Here is a 12,900-nt window from a genome sequence, read left to right on the forward strand (position 1 = left end):
TATTTGATTTGCCTCAACTGCGCATGGTATATTTGCTCTCCCTCCCACACCCCAGAGTTACCTGGAGGCTGCCCCTGTGGAAAGGGAAAGTGGAGCATGTCCTCAGGGGCTCTGCTGAAGGTGCCTTTCAGTAATGGCACCTGTTGAGTGGCTCCCCTGGGGAACACAACTGGGGATGAAGGACACCTGGGGACCATGGAAGATCTACCATGGCAGCCTAGAACGTTAAAGCAAGAGACTTTTGAGATAACCTGATCCCTCTCTTGTAGATGAGGACATCAGAGGAGAGAGGTCAAAGAAATGGCCTGCTGGTGCCCAGATGTAAAGGGGCCAGAAAATTAAAAGTATGGTAAAAATAAAAATGGAGTATTTAGCTGGGCAGTGGTGGTGCACACCTCCAACCCCAGCACTCGGGAGGCAGAGGCAGGCGGATCTCTGTGAGTTTGAGGCCAGCATGGTCTATAGACAGCGTTCCAAGACAGCCAGAGCTGTTACACAGAGAAACCCTGTCTCAGACATAACTAATTAATTATTTAGCTAGGAGTAGTCGCTCAAGTCTATAGTCCAAACTCAGAAGGAAACTGAGGCAGGAAAATCACCATGGATTCAAAGCCAGCCTGAGCTACAAAGTGAGTTCCAGGCCAGTCTCCCCACCCCACCCCACCTCCCAAAAAAAGCAGAGCCAAGGGTTAGGCTGGGTGCTGGAGCATAAGCCTGGTGTACACAAGACCCGGGTTCAGTCCTCAGCACCCCGCCCCCCCCCCCAGAGAAGACATGATAAACAATGTTGGTGTGGGGATCTGAGGCACAGGTGCTGTGGATGTGCCAGACCCACAAGCCCCTGGGGTCTGGCACAGCGTGTGACTCCACCCAGCCGCTCAGAGGAGAGAACAGCAGAAAGAGACACACAGGAAACACCAGATCCTGTCTGGCCAACAGCAAGAGAGGCCTGTGCATTTGAAGTAGATCTGTTCGCAGTGTCAGCCCGCATGGCACGGGGGATACTGGGATGTGAAGCGGGCTCCGTCACGGGAGAAGCCATCTGGGCTGGGTGGTCTTAAGCCCTGGGATATGTCCCATTCCAGAGCATTCTGGTGCACTTCCATGCCACACGTGTGCAGCTGTATAATTAGGGGCCCCTGAAGTTCTTCCACAGAGCACCCCTTTGCGCAGGCAGGAGTAGGACTCAGAGGCCACTGTAAGTGCTGCCCCATCTGCTGGGGCCTGTCCAGACATTCCCTACCTGGGAATTGTTTTTTCTGTCTTTTCCTTCTCTTGTTTTGTTTTGGGAGTAAATGGCTCTTTCCTAAGCCACAGTGACGCCACAGCGTGAAGGTGTCAGCGGGAAGCTGAGTGACCCTGTGAGCCAGGGAAATTGTGTGTCCCTTCCTCCAACCACCCAAGTGTCTCTGCTGGGTGCAGGACTGTCTAGACCCTGGCTGCCCACGGGCAGTGAGGCCAGCCTCCTCCAGTGTTTCGATAATGTGGTTGAAAGAATGATCAGAAGACGGGGAGACAGTGCACTCTGCCCCTTTCCCTGAACCTTGGCATCTAGGAAAGAAGGGCCAGCCTAGGCGACCCGATCGATCGTCCGCGCCAGGGACGGGAGTTAACACTGGCTTTTCTTCTGGTATCTGGCAGCTGGTATTGCGGATCAATGCCATTTATGAGGCCCGGAGAGGAAAGAAACGGGTGAAGAGGCTATCCCAGTCCACGGAGAGCAACTCAGGAAAAGGTAGATGCTCTGCCCCGCCCTGCTGGGCTGCCCTCCTCACTAGAATCCGAAGACATCCTTTCCGGGGAGCTGTCTTCTGTAGTTTCCTGGTTCACTGAAGAGGAGGCAAGGGGCTGCTGCTGGCCCGCCCTTCTCTCTGGGCCAGAGGGCAGCTCAGTGGTGCAGGCTCTGACTTAGCTGTACCTGTGTGTCACCTGACTCTGGCAGCGGCCTTCCTGGCCCGGCTGCAGTAGAGGGCTTCAGCCTCCTGCTGTAGTCTGATAGAGGAGCCACCTTCCCCAGAGTCAGGTTGGTTTGGTAACACATTAAGTCGAGCAGAATCCGACTGGCATGTTGACGTAGTTGGCCTGGAAGTCTGGGGTCTGTTGCGCTGGAATTCACGTGTGCCCTTCCTTCCTTCCTTGTTCTTCTGGTCCAGTGACAGACGAGAACAGCGAGTCTGACAGCGACACTGAGGAGAGGCTGAAAGGTAAGGAGAGTCGGGGCGGGGTGGGGGTGGGGGGCGGGATGACTAGGAAGCGACAGCCATGCTCCTTCCCACTGCCGAGGGACGGACACAGCCTGTGCAGTCTGGCTCGGCAAGGCGTGACTGCCTGGGAGAGCATAGGACCTAAAGTGTGAGCAGAGGGGGGCCGAGCCTGTGCAGGGACGGGGATGTGACGGTGTGCCTCTGATGATGACGGGCGCCACACTTGAGAGTGGCTGTGAGTGGCAAGCAATCTCTTAAGATCTCGGAGCCTCTGGTTCCTCGCTTGCCAGGTAAAGTAGGTAAAACATTCAGTGATCCAGGTCCAAGCTTTAGTGAATTTGCTGAGATCTCTCAGACCCCATTGGGGAACAGAGGGCAGCCCTGAGTGCTGATCAATGTGACAGGACTGGGCCACTTAGTGGCTCCACCTACATTACCTCTGACACCATCTGCTACCTGGGCCACCCCTAGAATAAACAAGTCCTTTCCCACTGCAGAGAACTGGCTGGGGCAGATGTGGCAGTGAGTCCCTGAGGTAGCCGGGTCTCGGCCATTATGTCACACATGGGATGTCTACAGAGCTCTCAGTCTAAGAGCTCCATGGTCTGGATTTTGTCACTTCACACAAACTGAATGATGGAAGTGCGTGAGGGGAAATGTACAAGTCCCCACCCTAAAGACAGATGGAGGGGAAGCCTTGTGGAGCTTCCGACTTGAGGTCAGCGGCAAAGCCCTGGCCGGTCCTGAGCCTGGATCCTGTGCCCTGCTTGGCCGACAGGCCAATAAATGAAGGGTGCCCCTTCCTCAAGTTTGACAAGAAGCCCAAAGGAAGGATTTTCTACTAATTTGCTAGATGTGGAAAGACTCAAGGGATTAGAAAAAGTACTGAAGCTAGGAATTACGTAATCCGTCAAGCACTGAGCAGTTCCACATTGGCAGATGAGTCACGTCAAGCCTGTGGCTTCCTTCTCTCCACAGCTCACAGCCAGCGCCTGGTCAATGTGAAGTCACGCCTCAAGCAGGCCCCTCGGTACTCGTCACTTGACCGGGATCTCATCGAGTACCAGGAGAGGCAACTTTTCGAGTACTTTGTGGTCGTGTCTTTGCACAGGAAGCAGGCAGGGGCTGCCTATGTGCCAGAACTCACCCAGCAGTTTCCTCTGAAGGTAGGGAGACAGGTCCCTGCGGGCTGCCCGGGCACTGCCACATCCTGGCTGTTGGCTTGGATTCAGGGAGGTGAGGCAGTCTGGGAAAGACTTAAGGCCTAGAACCTAAGGAGTATCTGCCACATGAAAAAAACTAGAAAAAAATAGAAAATGTCACAGGCTCCAGGAAGACAGAATTGGGAATGCAAAACAGGCCCCAAAACAAAACAAACAAACAAACAAAAACCAAGCAGAAATACTCCCAGGTATGCCACTGGTGGCATAATCTTTAAGCCCAGCACTGAAGAGGTAGAAGCAGAGGCAGGTCGATCTCTGTGTTTGAGGTCAGTCTGAATTGCATAGAGTTCCAGGATAGCCGGGGCTGCATAGTGAGACCCTATCTCAACAAAAGAAAGAAAGAAAAAGAAAAAAACTTCTTCCCGGGACTGCAGACATAGCTTAGTTTTTAGGGCGCTGGTGCTGCACAAAGCCCTGAGTTTGACCCCCAACCCCACACAAATTGGCCAGGGTAAATGCACACCTGCCATCTCAGCACTTGAGAGGTAGAGAAAAGGGGTCAGAAGTTCAAAGTCTTCTTAAAGGATGCATAGCGAGTTCAAGGCAGGCCTGGGATACATGAGACCCTATCTCAAAACAACAACAGAGCCCTTTCGAGTTCCTATGGTCACAGTGCTGACCATCTGTCCTCTTTGTCTCCTTGTCCAGCCAAGCCTTTTCCCTGCCTGTCTCAGCGTTTTCCCCTTAAGCCACATCCTAAGTAGCATCACAGCTGTGTCTGTGCCGAAGCATCTTTGAATGCACCCTGTTTCTGTTTTAGGGGAAAACCCTGCTATGTTGTGGCTTATACCACTGGTAATATCCAGGGGCCTAAAATAAAGGCCTCTTAATAAAGCCTGCAGTGACATGGCCAGTGATCCCGAAGTCACTCTCAGGCTTTGGAATCTTTATTCAAGAGTCTACTATATTCTAATTCAGTCCAATCAGAATTTACATTTAGGCATTCAAACTATTTTCTGCTTGGCCCCAAGTCTATAGAGATAAAGAAGGTGGGTTTCCTGTCCTTGAGGAAGGTATACCAGATGCATGCTGAAAGAGTGTATGTATTCACAGGAGCTATCGGGAGGTAGAGACCAGGCCCCAGAAAAGGGGGAGCTCATCTTGAATTATGCTGGGCTTCTGTGGCAGTCACCTCATGCAGGACCCCTCCAAGGAAGGCCTGAACCCTGCCTGTCTGCCTGCTGCTGTCCTTTCCCAGACAGCTTTTTTCATCATCGTGGGCTAGCACAGTGGTCCTTGAAGTTTAGAACAGTGATATAAGTGGAGGTAACCATGGGTACACAACCTCCACACAGGCACTGACCCCTCTGCCTTCCGCTGCCTCGCCTTTAAGGAACACCCTCCTGAAAGCCCCGCTGCATGGATGTCTGGGTTGTGGGGTCTGCCTGGTACATCCATGTGTGAGGAGCTCCGCCTCCCAGCCCAGTTGAGAGCCCCAGTAGACACCAAGGCCTGAAGGACTGACTTGTCCTTCTCACTGTCCTCGGTGCCCAGTGCATTGCTGTGCTGTATGATAACCCTTAACTGGGGTTCCAGGAACAAAGGCATTAAATCATGAATTAATCACTGACTCATCAGAACTGCTGAATGCTTGCCATTTCCAGCCTGGAGCCTTTCGACTAAGACTCCCACTGAAAACCCTTTTTTAGGAGATAGTTAAAAGTCACTTTTGCGGGGTTGAGGATTTAGCTCAGTGGTAGAGCGCTTACCTAGCAAGCGCAAGGCCCTGGGTTCGGTCCTCAGCTCTGGAAAAAAAAAGTCACTGTTGAAAACGGAGCTAATTCAGAAAGCTATAAAGAAAAGAAACCACCCATGGTCTTACAGCTAGCAGGTTATTGCTTTGGCCTAGTCTTAACTCATACTGTTTCCTCTGTCTTTATGCTGCAGCCATTGTGATGGTCTTGTGCCATGACCCATGTACAGCCTTGTAAGCATACTGTTCTAGAACATACTTAATACAAATTCTGAAGCATCTGTTTTGAAGTTCTCTAATGCCCCAGTATGTAGGGAATCCTTCTCTGTTTAATTTATCTTTCTCTTTGGAAATATGTTTTTGCTCCTGATATTTCTTATGTAAATTTGTTTTATGTTGCTCATTCTGGTTCATTCTGGGCCTTCTTTTGTTCTGGGATAGGGTCTTTTATATGGCCCTATTTATTTAGATTTTGATAATTTTGTTGTTTGGTTTGGTTTGGTTTTTTGTTTGGTTGGTTTTTTGATGGTGATGGTTATGTGCATGCGCATGCGTGTGCATTTGTGCATGTGCATGTGTGGTTGCATGAACATGTGCGTGTTGTGACAGGGTCTCCTGGAACTCACCAAGTAGAACAAGCTTACCTCAAACTCACAGAGATCAGCCTGTCTCTGCCCTGAAAGTACTGGGATTAGAGACATACAGGGGCTGGAGAGATGGCTCAGCCGTTAAAGGCTAGGCTCACAACCAAAAAGATAAGAGTTCGGTTCCCAGCACCCACGGCTGTCTCTCCAGCCACAAAAATAAAAAAATAAAATTAAAAAAAAAAAAAGAACATACACCACCACGCCCAGCCTTTTTATAAGCTTTTAAATAATGGATTTTGCCATGGTAGTGATGACGTATGCCTTTAATCTTAGCACTCGGAAGGCAGAGCCAGGCGGATCTCTATGAGTTTGAGGCCAGCCTGGTCTACAGAGCGAGATCCAGAACAGAGAAACCTTGTCTCAAAAAACCAATAATAATAATAATAATAATAATAATAATGGGTTTTATTCCACATTCCAATAATTACCTTATTCAAGGTTGGAAGTCCATATTTTTACACTAATAATATTCCATTAAGCCAGGCGTGGTTGCTCACACCTGTAATCCTAGCACTTGTGACTGAGGCAGGAGAATCTTTGTGAGTTTGAAGCTAGCTTGAAGTACATATGAGACCCTGTCTCAAAAAAGCAAAACCAGGCCCGAGGGTCTGAAGAGATGGCGCAGTGGCTGAGAGCACTTTCCACTCTTCAAGACCTTCGTTCAGTTCTTGGCACCACATCAGGTGACTCACAGCTGCCTGTGACTCCAGTTACATGGGACCCAGTGCCCTCTGGCCTCCAAGGCGACCTTCAGCAACGTAGTACACATAAACTCACCCAGGTACACACACATATACACAAAAGTGAATAAATAATAAGAATAAAAACAAAGCAAAAACCAGCTATAAAATGGAAACAGATTCCTGTTGATTTCATACACAAAATAAGCAAACTCTTTTTTTTTTTTTTTTAGTGTATTTTGACATAGATTCTCACAGAGCCAGGCCAGCCTTGAACTTACTGTGTAGCTAAGCGACTGAGATTACGTGTATGCATGACCACGCCCAGTCTTCATGACATTAACTATAATCTCTAAGTCAGACTTTAATTAATCTTCATCCTCCCCGTCTGTACTGCCTGAGATTCTACCCTGAGTGCTGGAGAGAGACCAACAGTCAGGATCAGTTTCCTTCCTTGCTCTAAACTGACTGTGTGACCAGGACAAATCACTTACTATCAAAGGCCTGTCTCCTTCTGTCTGAAATGAGAGGGCAGGCCTCATTATGTCCAGCTCCCATCCAGGTCCACATTCAGTCACACACACACACACACACACACACACACACACACACCACACACACACACACCACACACACCACACACACACACACACACACACACACACACACACACACACACACACCGCCGTGGAACTAGTTTTCATTGTGTAATACAGTCGTGCTATCTGTAGTCACTGTGCATATAACCACACTTGGAGGTCAGAAGAGCTGATGTGCAGAGCTACCTCCCAGATCCATGAGCCCCCTTTGGAAAGGGTTGTCATGGAGACTTTTCCTTACTGACCCGAAGCATCATTGCAGAATATTAATCAGAATGTCTTTCTGAAGCATGTGGTCTTCCGTCTGATGACTGACCTCTCAGACTACAGTTGCATTGTCTTGGGGAAAACAGCCACAGACGAGCTTCAGACCCTTCCCCAGGACGCTGCTGAGAGGGCAGTCATAGGCAGAGAAGGGGCACCGGGCTTTACCTCTCCTCCCTTCTCAGGATTAGTCTGTGACCCTCTCCCGTCTTGCTCTTTGCAGTTGGAAAAGTCATTCAAGTTCATGAGAGAGGCTGAGGACCAACTGAAGGCTATTCCCCAGTTCTGCTTCCCCGATGCCAAGGACTGGGCTCCTGTCCAGGAGTTTACCAGGTAAGAGCTTCCAACATCCCTCTACCCACAGCCACAGTTTGAGAGTTGGATGGGGGAGGTGAGGCGGTGTTAGGTAGCAGAGCCTATAACTTAGGAGTTAACAATCCTCATTGGCTCCAGCCTTGGAATCTCCCTGTGTGTTTTTCAAGTTTCCCTGAGACAAGAGACACCTTCTAAGTGGGCATTTATGAAGCCTCCCGAATAGAATCCTAATCTGGGAAAAGTTAGGGAAGTGGCCCACCAGCCATCCGCACTCACACAGGGCTCAGGAAGCATTCCAGTGGCCTCTCTAGCTGGTGCTCGGACTGGGATCTGTTCACATTTCTGCTTTAGAGCGTGTGTGGTGTTAGCTGTCGGCATTTGGCCCAACTCAGTAGGTTCATATGCTGAATGCCTGAGGGACGCTGCATTCTGTGAAGCTGGCCTGCAGTTTTGAAGGCCAGCCTCAAGGTAGCTGTTCAAGAACATTTCTGTGAGAGAAGCACCCCATGGCCAGGCCCGAGAAAGGCCCATCCCTTTCCTCTCCTCAGCTGTTCCCTCCTGAGTCACACCCTCACCTTCCACTAGTGAAGAGAAACACAATCCCTCTTCCTTCTCATAGTGACTAACCGTTACGTCTACACCCTGGGATAGCTCGGGTGACAGAATTATGGGTAGAAAAACCTCTCTCAGGACATTTCCACTCTATCTTCTAAAAGGATGGGCAGTCAGAGCAAAGAGCTCTGAGCATCTCTCCAGCCTCCCCCTTGCCCTCTGCCGCTTCACTGCTCCGGTGGGGATGTGCCTTTGGATTTGTCATGTTTTGTAACCTGTTTGTGTTTTCACAACCACAGTGAAACATTCTCGTTTGTCTTAACTGGAGAAGATGGGAGCAGAAGGTTCGGTTATTGCCGAAGATTGCTGGTTAGTACTCTGCCTGTCACTCAGCCAGAACTTCCTAGAGAGTCAACCCCTTGAGACTCAGGTTTCACCTCTGCTGCTGGAGGTGCAGGTGGTGGCAGGTTACCCAAGGAGTAAAGAACATAGATAAGGCTAGACCTGGTAATGTACACCTGTAATTTCAGTACCAAAGAAGGTGAGCAGGAGGCTCTTGAGTTTAAGGCCAGCTTGTCTCAAATCATACAACACACACACACACACACACACACACACACACACACACACACACACACACACACGGACAGGGGGTGATTTGAAGACTCATTAAGTTTTCTTAGTAGGAAGAGGTGATGTCTCTATATCAGTAAGAAAATACTTCATTGCCTGGCTTGCTGGTGTACATCTTTGGTCCTGATACTTGGGAGGCAGAGGCAGGCCAATCTCTGTGAGTTCAAGGCCAGCCTCAAACTCAAACAGGGCAAGTTCCAAGACAGCCAGGGCTGTTACACAGAGAAACCCTGTCTTGAACACACACACACACACACACACACACCAAAAAGAAAGTGCTTCATTGATTTTTTTTTTTCCCACCAAATTAAAGACCTTTCTCTCCTTAAGCCAATTTTCCTTTGTGATAAAACATTGCTAAACAGACCCTGGTTGCTGAGTGAGAACGTTCAGAATAGTTACTAAGAAGAAAAGGTTCAGGACTGGAAAGATGGTTCAGCGGTTAAGAGCCCTGGTCACTCTTCCGAGGACACAGGTTCAGTTCCCAGCACCCACATGGCAGCTCATAACTGTCTGTCACTCCAGCTCCAGTGGATCTGGCATCCTCATGCAGACATGCATGCAGGCAAAACCCCAATGTACATAAGAAATAAATGTTTAAAAAAAAAAAAAAAAAAAAGGTCAGAAACTGGGCCTGGAGAGCTGGCTGCGGAGTTTAGAGCACTTGTCGCTTTTACATGAGCCTGGATTTGGCTCCCAGAACACACCTGGTGGCTCACAGCCATCCCTGCTCCAGCTCCAGGGCATCCAGCTCGCTCTTCTGACCTCCGAGTACCCCCGGCATAGAAATGTGCTTAAAAGGGGTAGGGATATATGTCAGCGGTGGCCGTGGTTTTCATCTCCAGCCATTGCAAGAAAGAGGGAGAACGAGGGCTGCTAATGCATGACACATTAGATGTTTAATATTTATCCAATTGATGGATAAGAAGTGTGGGTAACAACTGAACAGACTAAGTGGACTGATACCTGCGTTATTATAGTTGCTTTAAAGTTTTGAGATTAACTGGTCCCGGTCCCTTGAAAAGTAGCTGAAAGGGATTTCCCAAAAGGGATTTCCTAAATGACTTCTCATTTGGGATCGTGGTTTTAATAAATGTCCATTTTCAAACAACTGGCAGGAGGGACTGCAGTGAAGCAGTAAACAAGCGTCCCGACCTTACGGTCCAAGACCACAGTCAGCACCTGTGCGTTGCACCCTTGACCTCAGGGCCTTCCAAAGAGTCAAAACAGGGCTGGCAAGATGGCTCAGGAGGTGGAGGCACTTGCTGCCAAGCCCGAGGACCTGCATTTCATCCCTGGAATCCACGGGGGCTGGCGAGCTGGCTCCAGGGGGCTTGGAGCACTTGTTTTTGCAAAGAGCCTGCATTTGGTTCCCAAAATGCAGCTGGCGGCTCACAGCCATCCATACTCCAGCTCCACGGTATCTGACTTGATCTTAGAAAAGAGAACTGGGCCGGGCGGTGGTGGAGCCCTCCTTTAATCTCAGCACTCGGGAGGCAGAGCCAGGCAGATGTCTGTGAGTTCGAGGCCAGCCTGGGCTACAGAGCGAGCTCCAGGACAGGCTCAAAAAGCTACAGAGAGACCCTGTCTCGAAAAAACCAAAGAAGGAAAAGAGAGAACTGGCCTGCAAAGTTGTTATCTGGCCTTCACCTGTGCACCACGGCGTGCATGCACCCGCCCACAGAAACACATAAATGCAACAGGGATTTCAAAATAGTCCCACAGACTTCTGAATGGTAAAATAGGGTGATGGTGAGTACCTACCTCACATGATAGCTCCAGAGCGGTAGGGTTCTTTCTCTCCTGTCGATGCTGATACTCAGGATGGCCTTGTATTTCTCTCCCAAAAAGCCTGGAGGCAAAGGGAAGCGGCTTCCTGAAGTGTATTGCATTGTCAGCCGCCTGGGATGCTTCAGCCTCTTTTCAAAGGTGAGAACTTGGGGTGGGAGAACAAGACCGGCCCCAGGGGGACTCAGGAAACAGCACCCCAGAGGGACCCAGGAGACAGCACCCATCTCCTGCCGCCTTTAGTCATATTCCTGCGATCTTGCTCACTGTTTCTCCGCTCTCTCCCCACTTCTCATCGGTTTCTCTCATCAGTGGTTCAAGAAATAAGAGTAATGAAGGATGTGGCCATGGGGGCTCACTCCTGTAATTCCAGCTCTGGAGAGGCTGAGGCAGGAGGATTGCTCGTTCAAGGCCAAGGGTGGACTATAGAGAAAGACCCTGTCGAGAAAGAGGATTTTTAAGAACTAGGTCCTGAAGAAGAGACAGAGGAACAAAGGGAAGGAGGAAGGGTGGGTGGGTCAGGGTTGTAGCTCAGTCCCGAGTGCACACAAAGCCCTTGGCTGGATCTCAAGCACAGGAATAAAAACTGTACCTGTAGCGACTCAGTAAGTCACCTGTCAAAGTAGCAAGAAGAAACTGTGGTTTCCCTATTAACACGTAGTATGAACTACAAAGTCACATAAAGGGACACAGAAAAGAAAATTATTGGAGCCAGTGTCTTAGAGAGTCAGGAGTCAACAGCTCCTCATGAGCTCCACCCCTCTGTCCCCTGAATTCTTGAGGCACCAGAACTGAGCACACCTTGACCGCCTGGCTTCAGAATAGCTGAGCTGCCTTTCTGACTCGTAGATCTTGGACGAGGTGGAAAAGAGAAGAGGCATCTCCCCTGCCCTGGTGCAGCCCCTCATGAGAAGCGTCATGGAAGCCCCTTTCCCAGCCCTGGGCAAAACTGTCGTTGTCAAGAACTTCCTGCCAGGCTCAGGGACTGAGGTAAGCTGTCAGACTCGCTTCCTCTGTCAGAACAGGTGGCCCAGCCAGCCAAGTCCCTGTGGCTGGACAGGCTGTCTTTCAGCAGGGCATCCAGCTCAGTGGTTTCCCTGATCACGCCTCATAAACCCCACCCTCGGTCCAGTCTATCCAGCCCAGGCTCGGCTCCAGGAGGCAACCCACAAGAACCATGCAGTACAGCATGCGGTTTTTCCCAGACATGCGCTGTGTGTCCGTGGTTTCTTTTCGAAGCCCATAGTCATCAGTCTTCTTTGGATCTGTTCACATTTTCAGTCTGTGTTCCTAAGTTTATGACATGAACTGTTCTTTGCAGTGAAGACCGTCTTGGATACTACTTACTATTTGCCCTAGGCTTCAGATCCTGTCATTTACTTGGTTGGACCCTGAGACCTGATGAGGAACCTTGTTTTCTTCTTTCTTTTTCATGTCATGATAGCCCTGTAAACGTCAGAACACCGGTCCCTTCCGACCTGGGATCTCTGCTGTAAACCAGTTGCTTCTAGAGACAGAAGAGAAGAGGGTGTATCGGGGACATACCACGTCCACCCGGTTTTCCAGCACTGAGCAGTTGTGGGGAACACACAACCACCCCACACGGGTGTAGTATCTTGGCTATGAGATTGTTGCAGGAGGTTAGCAGTGAGGGAGTCCCAGCGTGGGGAGAGTACTATGCTATGGTAGAAGGGAAACTCTTCTCACACCGATGTCACTGGACAGAAGTCAGCTCTTTACAGAAGCTTAGAAACTCACACATGCAACTTGTGAGAAACCCAGGTCATGTGAGCAAGTGAGGAACAAGACGATACACACAGCAAGCTTAAAAACTAGGAACACACAGAAGGGATTGGCATGTGCTGGGCACACCTATAATCCCAGCCTCTGGAAGGTGGAGGCAGGAGGATCAAGAATTCAAGGCCATAGAGCTGGAGAGATGGCTCGGTGGCTAAGAGTGCTTTCTGCTCTTCCGGAGGACCCAGGTTCGATTCCCAGCACCCACATGGTGACTCATCCATCTGTAACTCTAGTTCCAGAGGATCTGATGGCCTTTGTGGGTACTGCATTGCTTGTACATGGTTTGTGTGTACATCGTGCACATACATGCAGACAAAAACACCCATACACATAAAAGATAATTTTTTTTCCTTAAAAGCACTTGCTGCCCAAGCCAATGGCTTGATTTGATCTCTGGAACCCACAGAGGGAGGGGAGAACTGACTCCTGAAAATCGCCCCCTGACCGCCACACATGTATGTGCCTTGGTACATGCACACCTGCACTCATACACACATCATGC

At 49.8% G+C, this 12,900-nt stretch overlaps 1 protein-coding gene across 8 annotated transcripts in view; it reads left to right on the plus strand.

The window, feature by feature from the left end:
• The window catches only part of Dennd2a (DENN domain containing 2A), an 88,706-nt gene that overhangs the window by 57,305 nt on the left and 18,501 nt on the right, over positions 1-12,900 (plus strand). For all 8 annotated transcript variants that reach the window (XM_042273081.2, XM_006990404.3, XM_042273086.2 and 5 more), the window contains 7 exons: positions 1,642-1,735; positions 2,154-2,204; positions 3,183-3,370; positions 7,534-7,643; positions 8,477-8,546; positions 10,662-10,739; positions 11,448-11,588. In XM_042273081.2, the coding sequence (XP_042129015.2) occupies positions 1,642-1,735; positions 2,154-2,204; positions 3,183-3,370; positions 7,534-7,643; positions 8,477-8,546; positions 10,662-10,739; positions 11,448-11,588 (732 nt within the window). The remainder of the gene's footprint in view (positions 1-1,641; positions 1,736-2,153; positions 2,205-3,182; positions 3,371-7,533; positions 7,644-8,476; positions 8,547-10,661; positions 10,740-11,447; positions 11,589-12,900) is intronic.

Source organism: Peromyscus maniculatus, chromosome 3 (genome assembly GCF_049852395.1).
Source record: "Peromyscus maniculatus bairdii isolate BWxNUB_F1_BW_parent chromosome 3, HU_Pman_BW_mat_3.1, whole genome shotgun sequence".
In the NCBI taxonomy this organism is placed as follows: domain Eukaryota; kingdom Metazoa; phylum Chordata; class Mammalia; order Rodentia; family Cricetidae; genus Peromyscus; species Peromyscus maniculatus.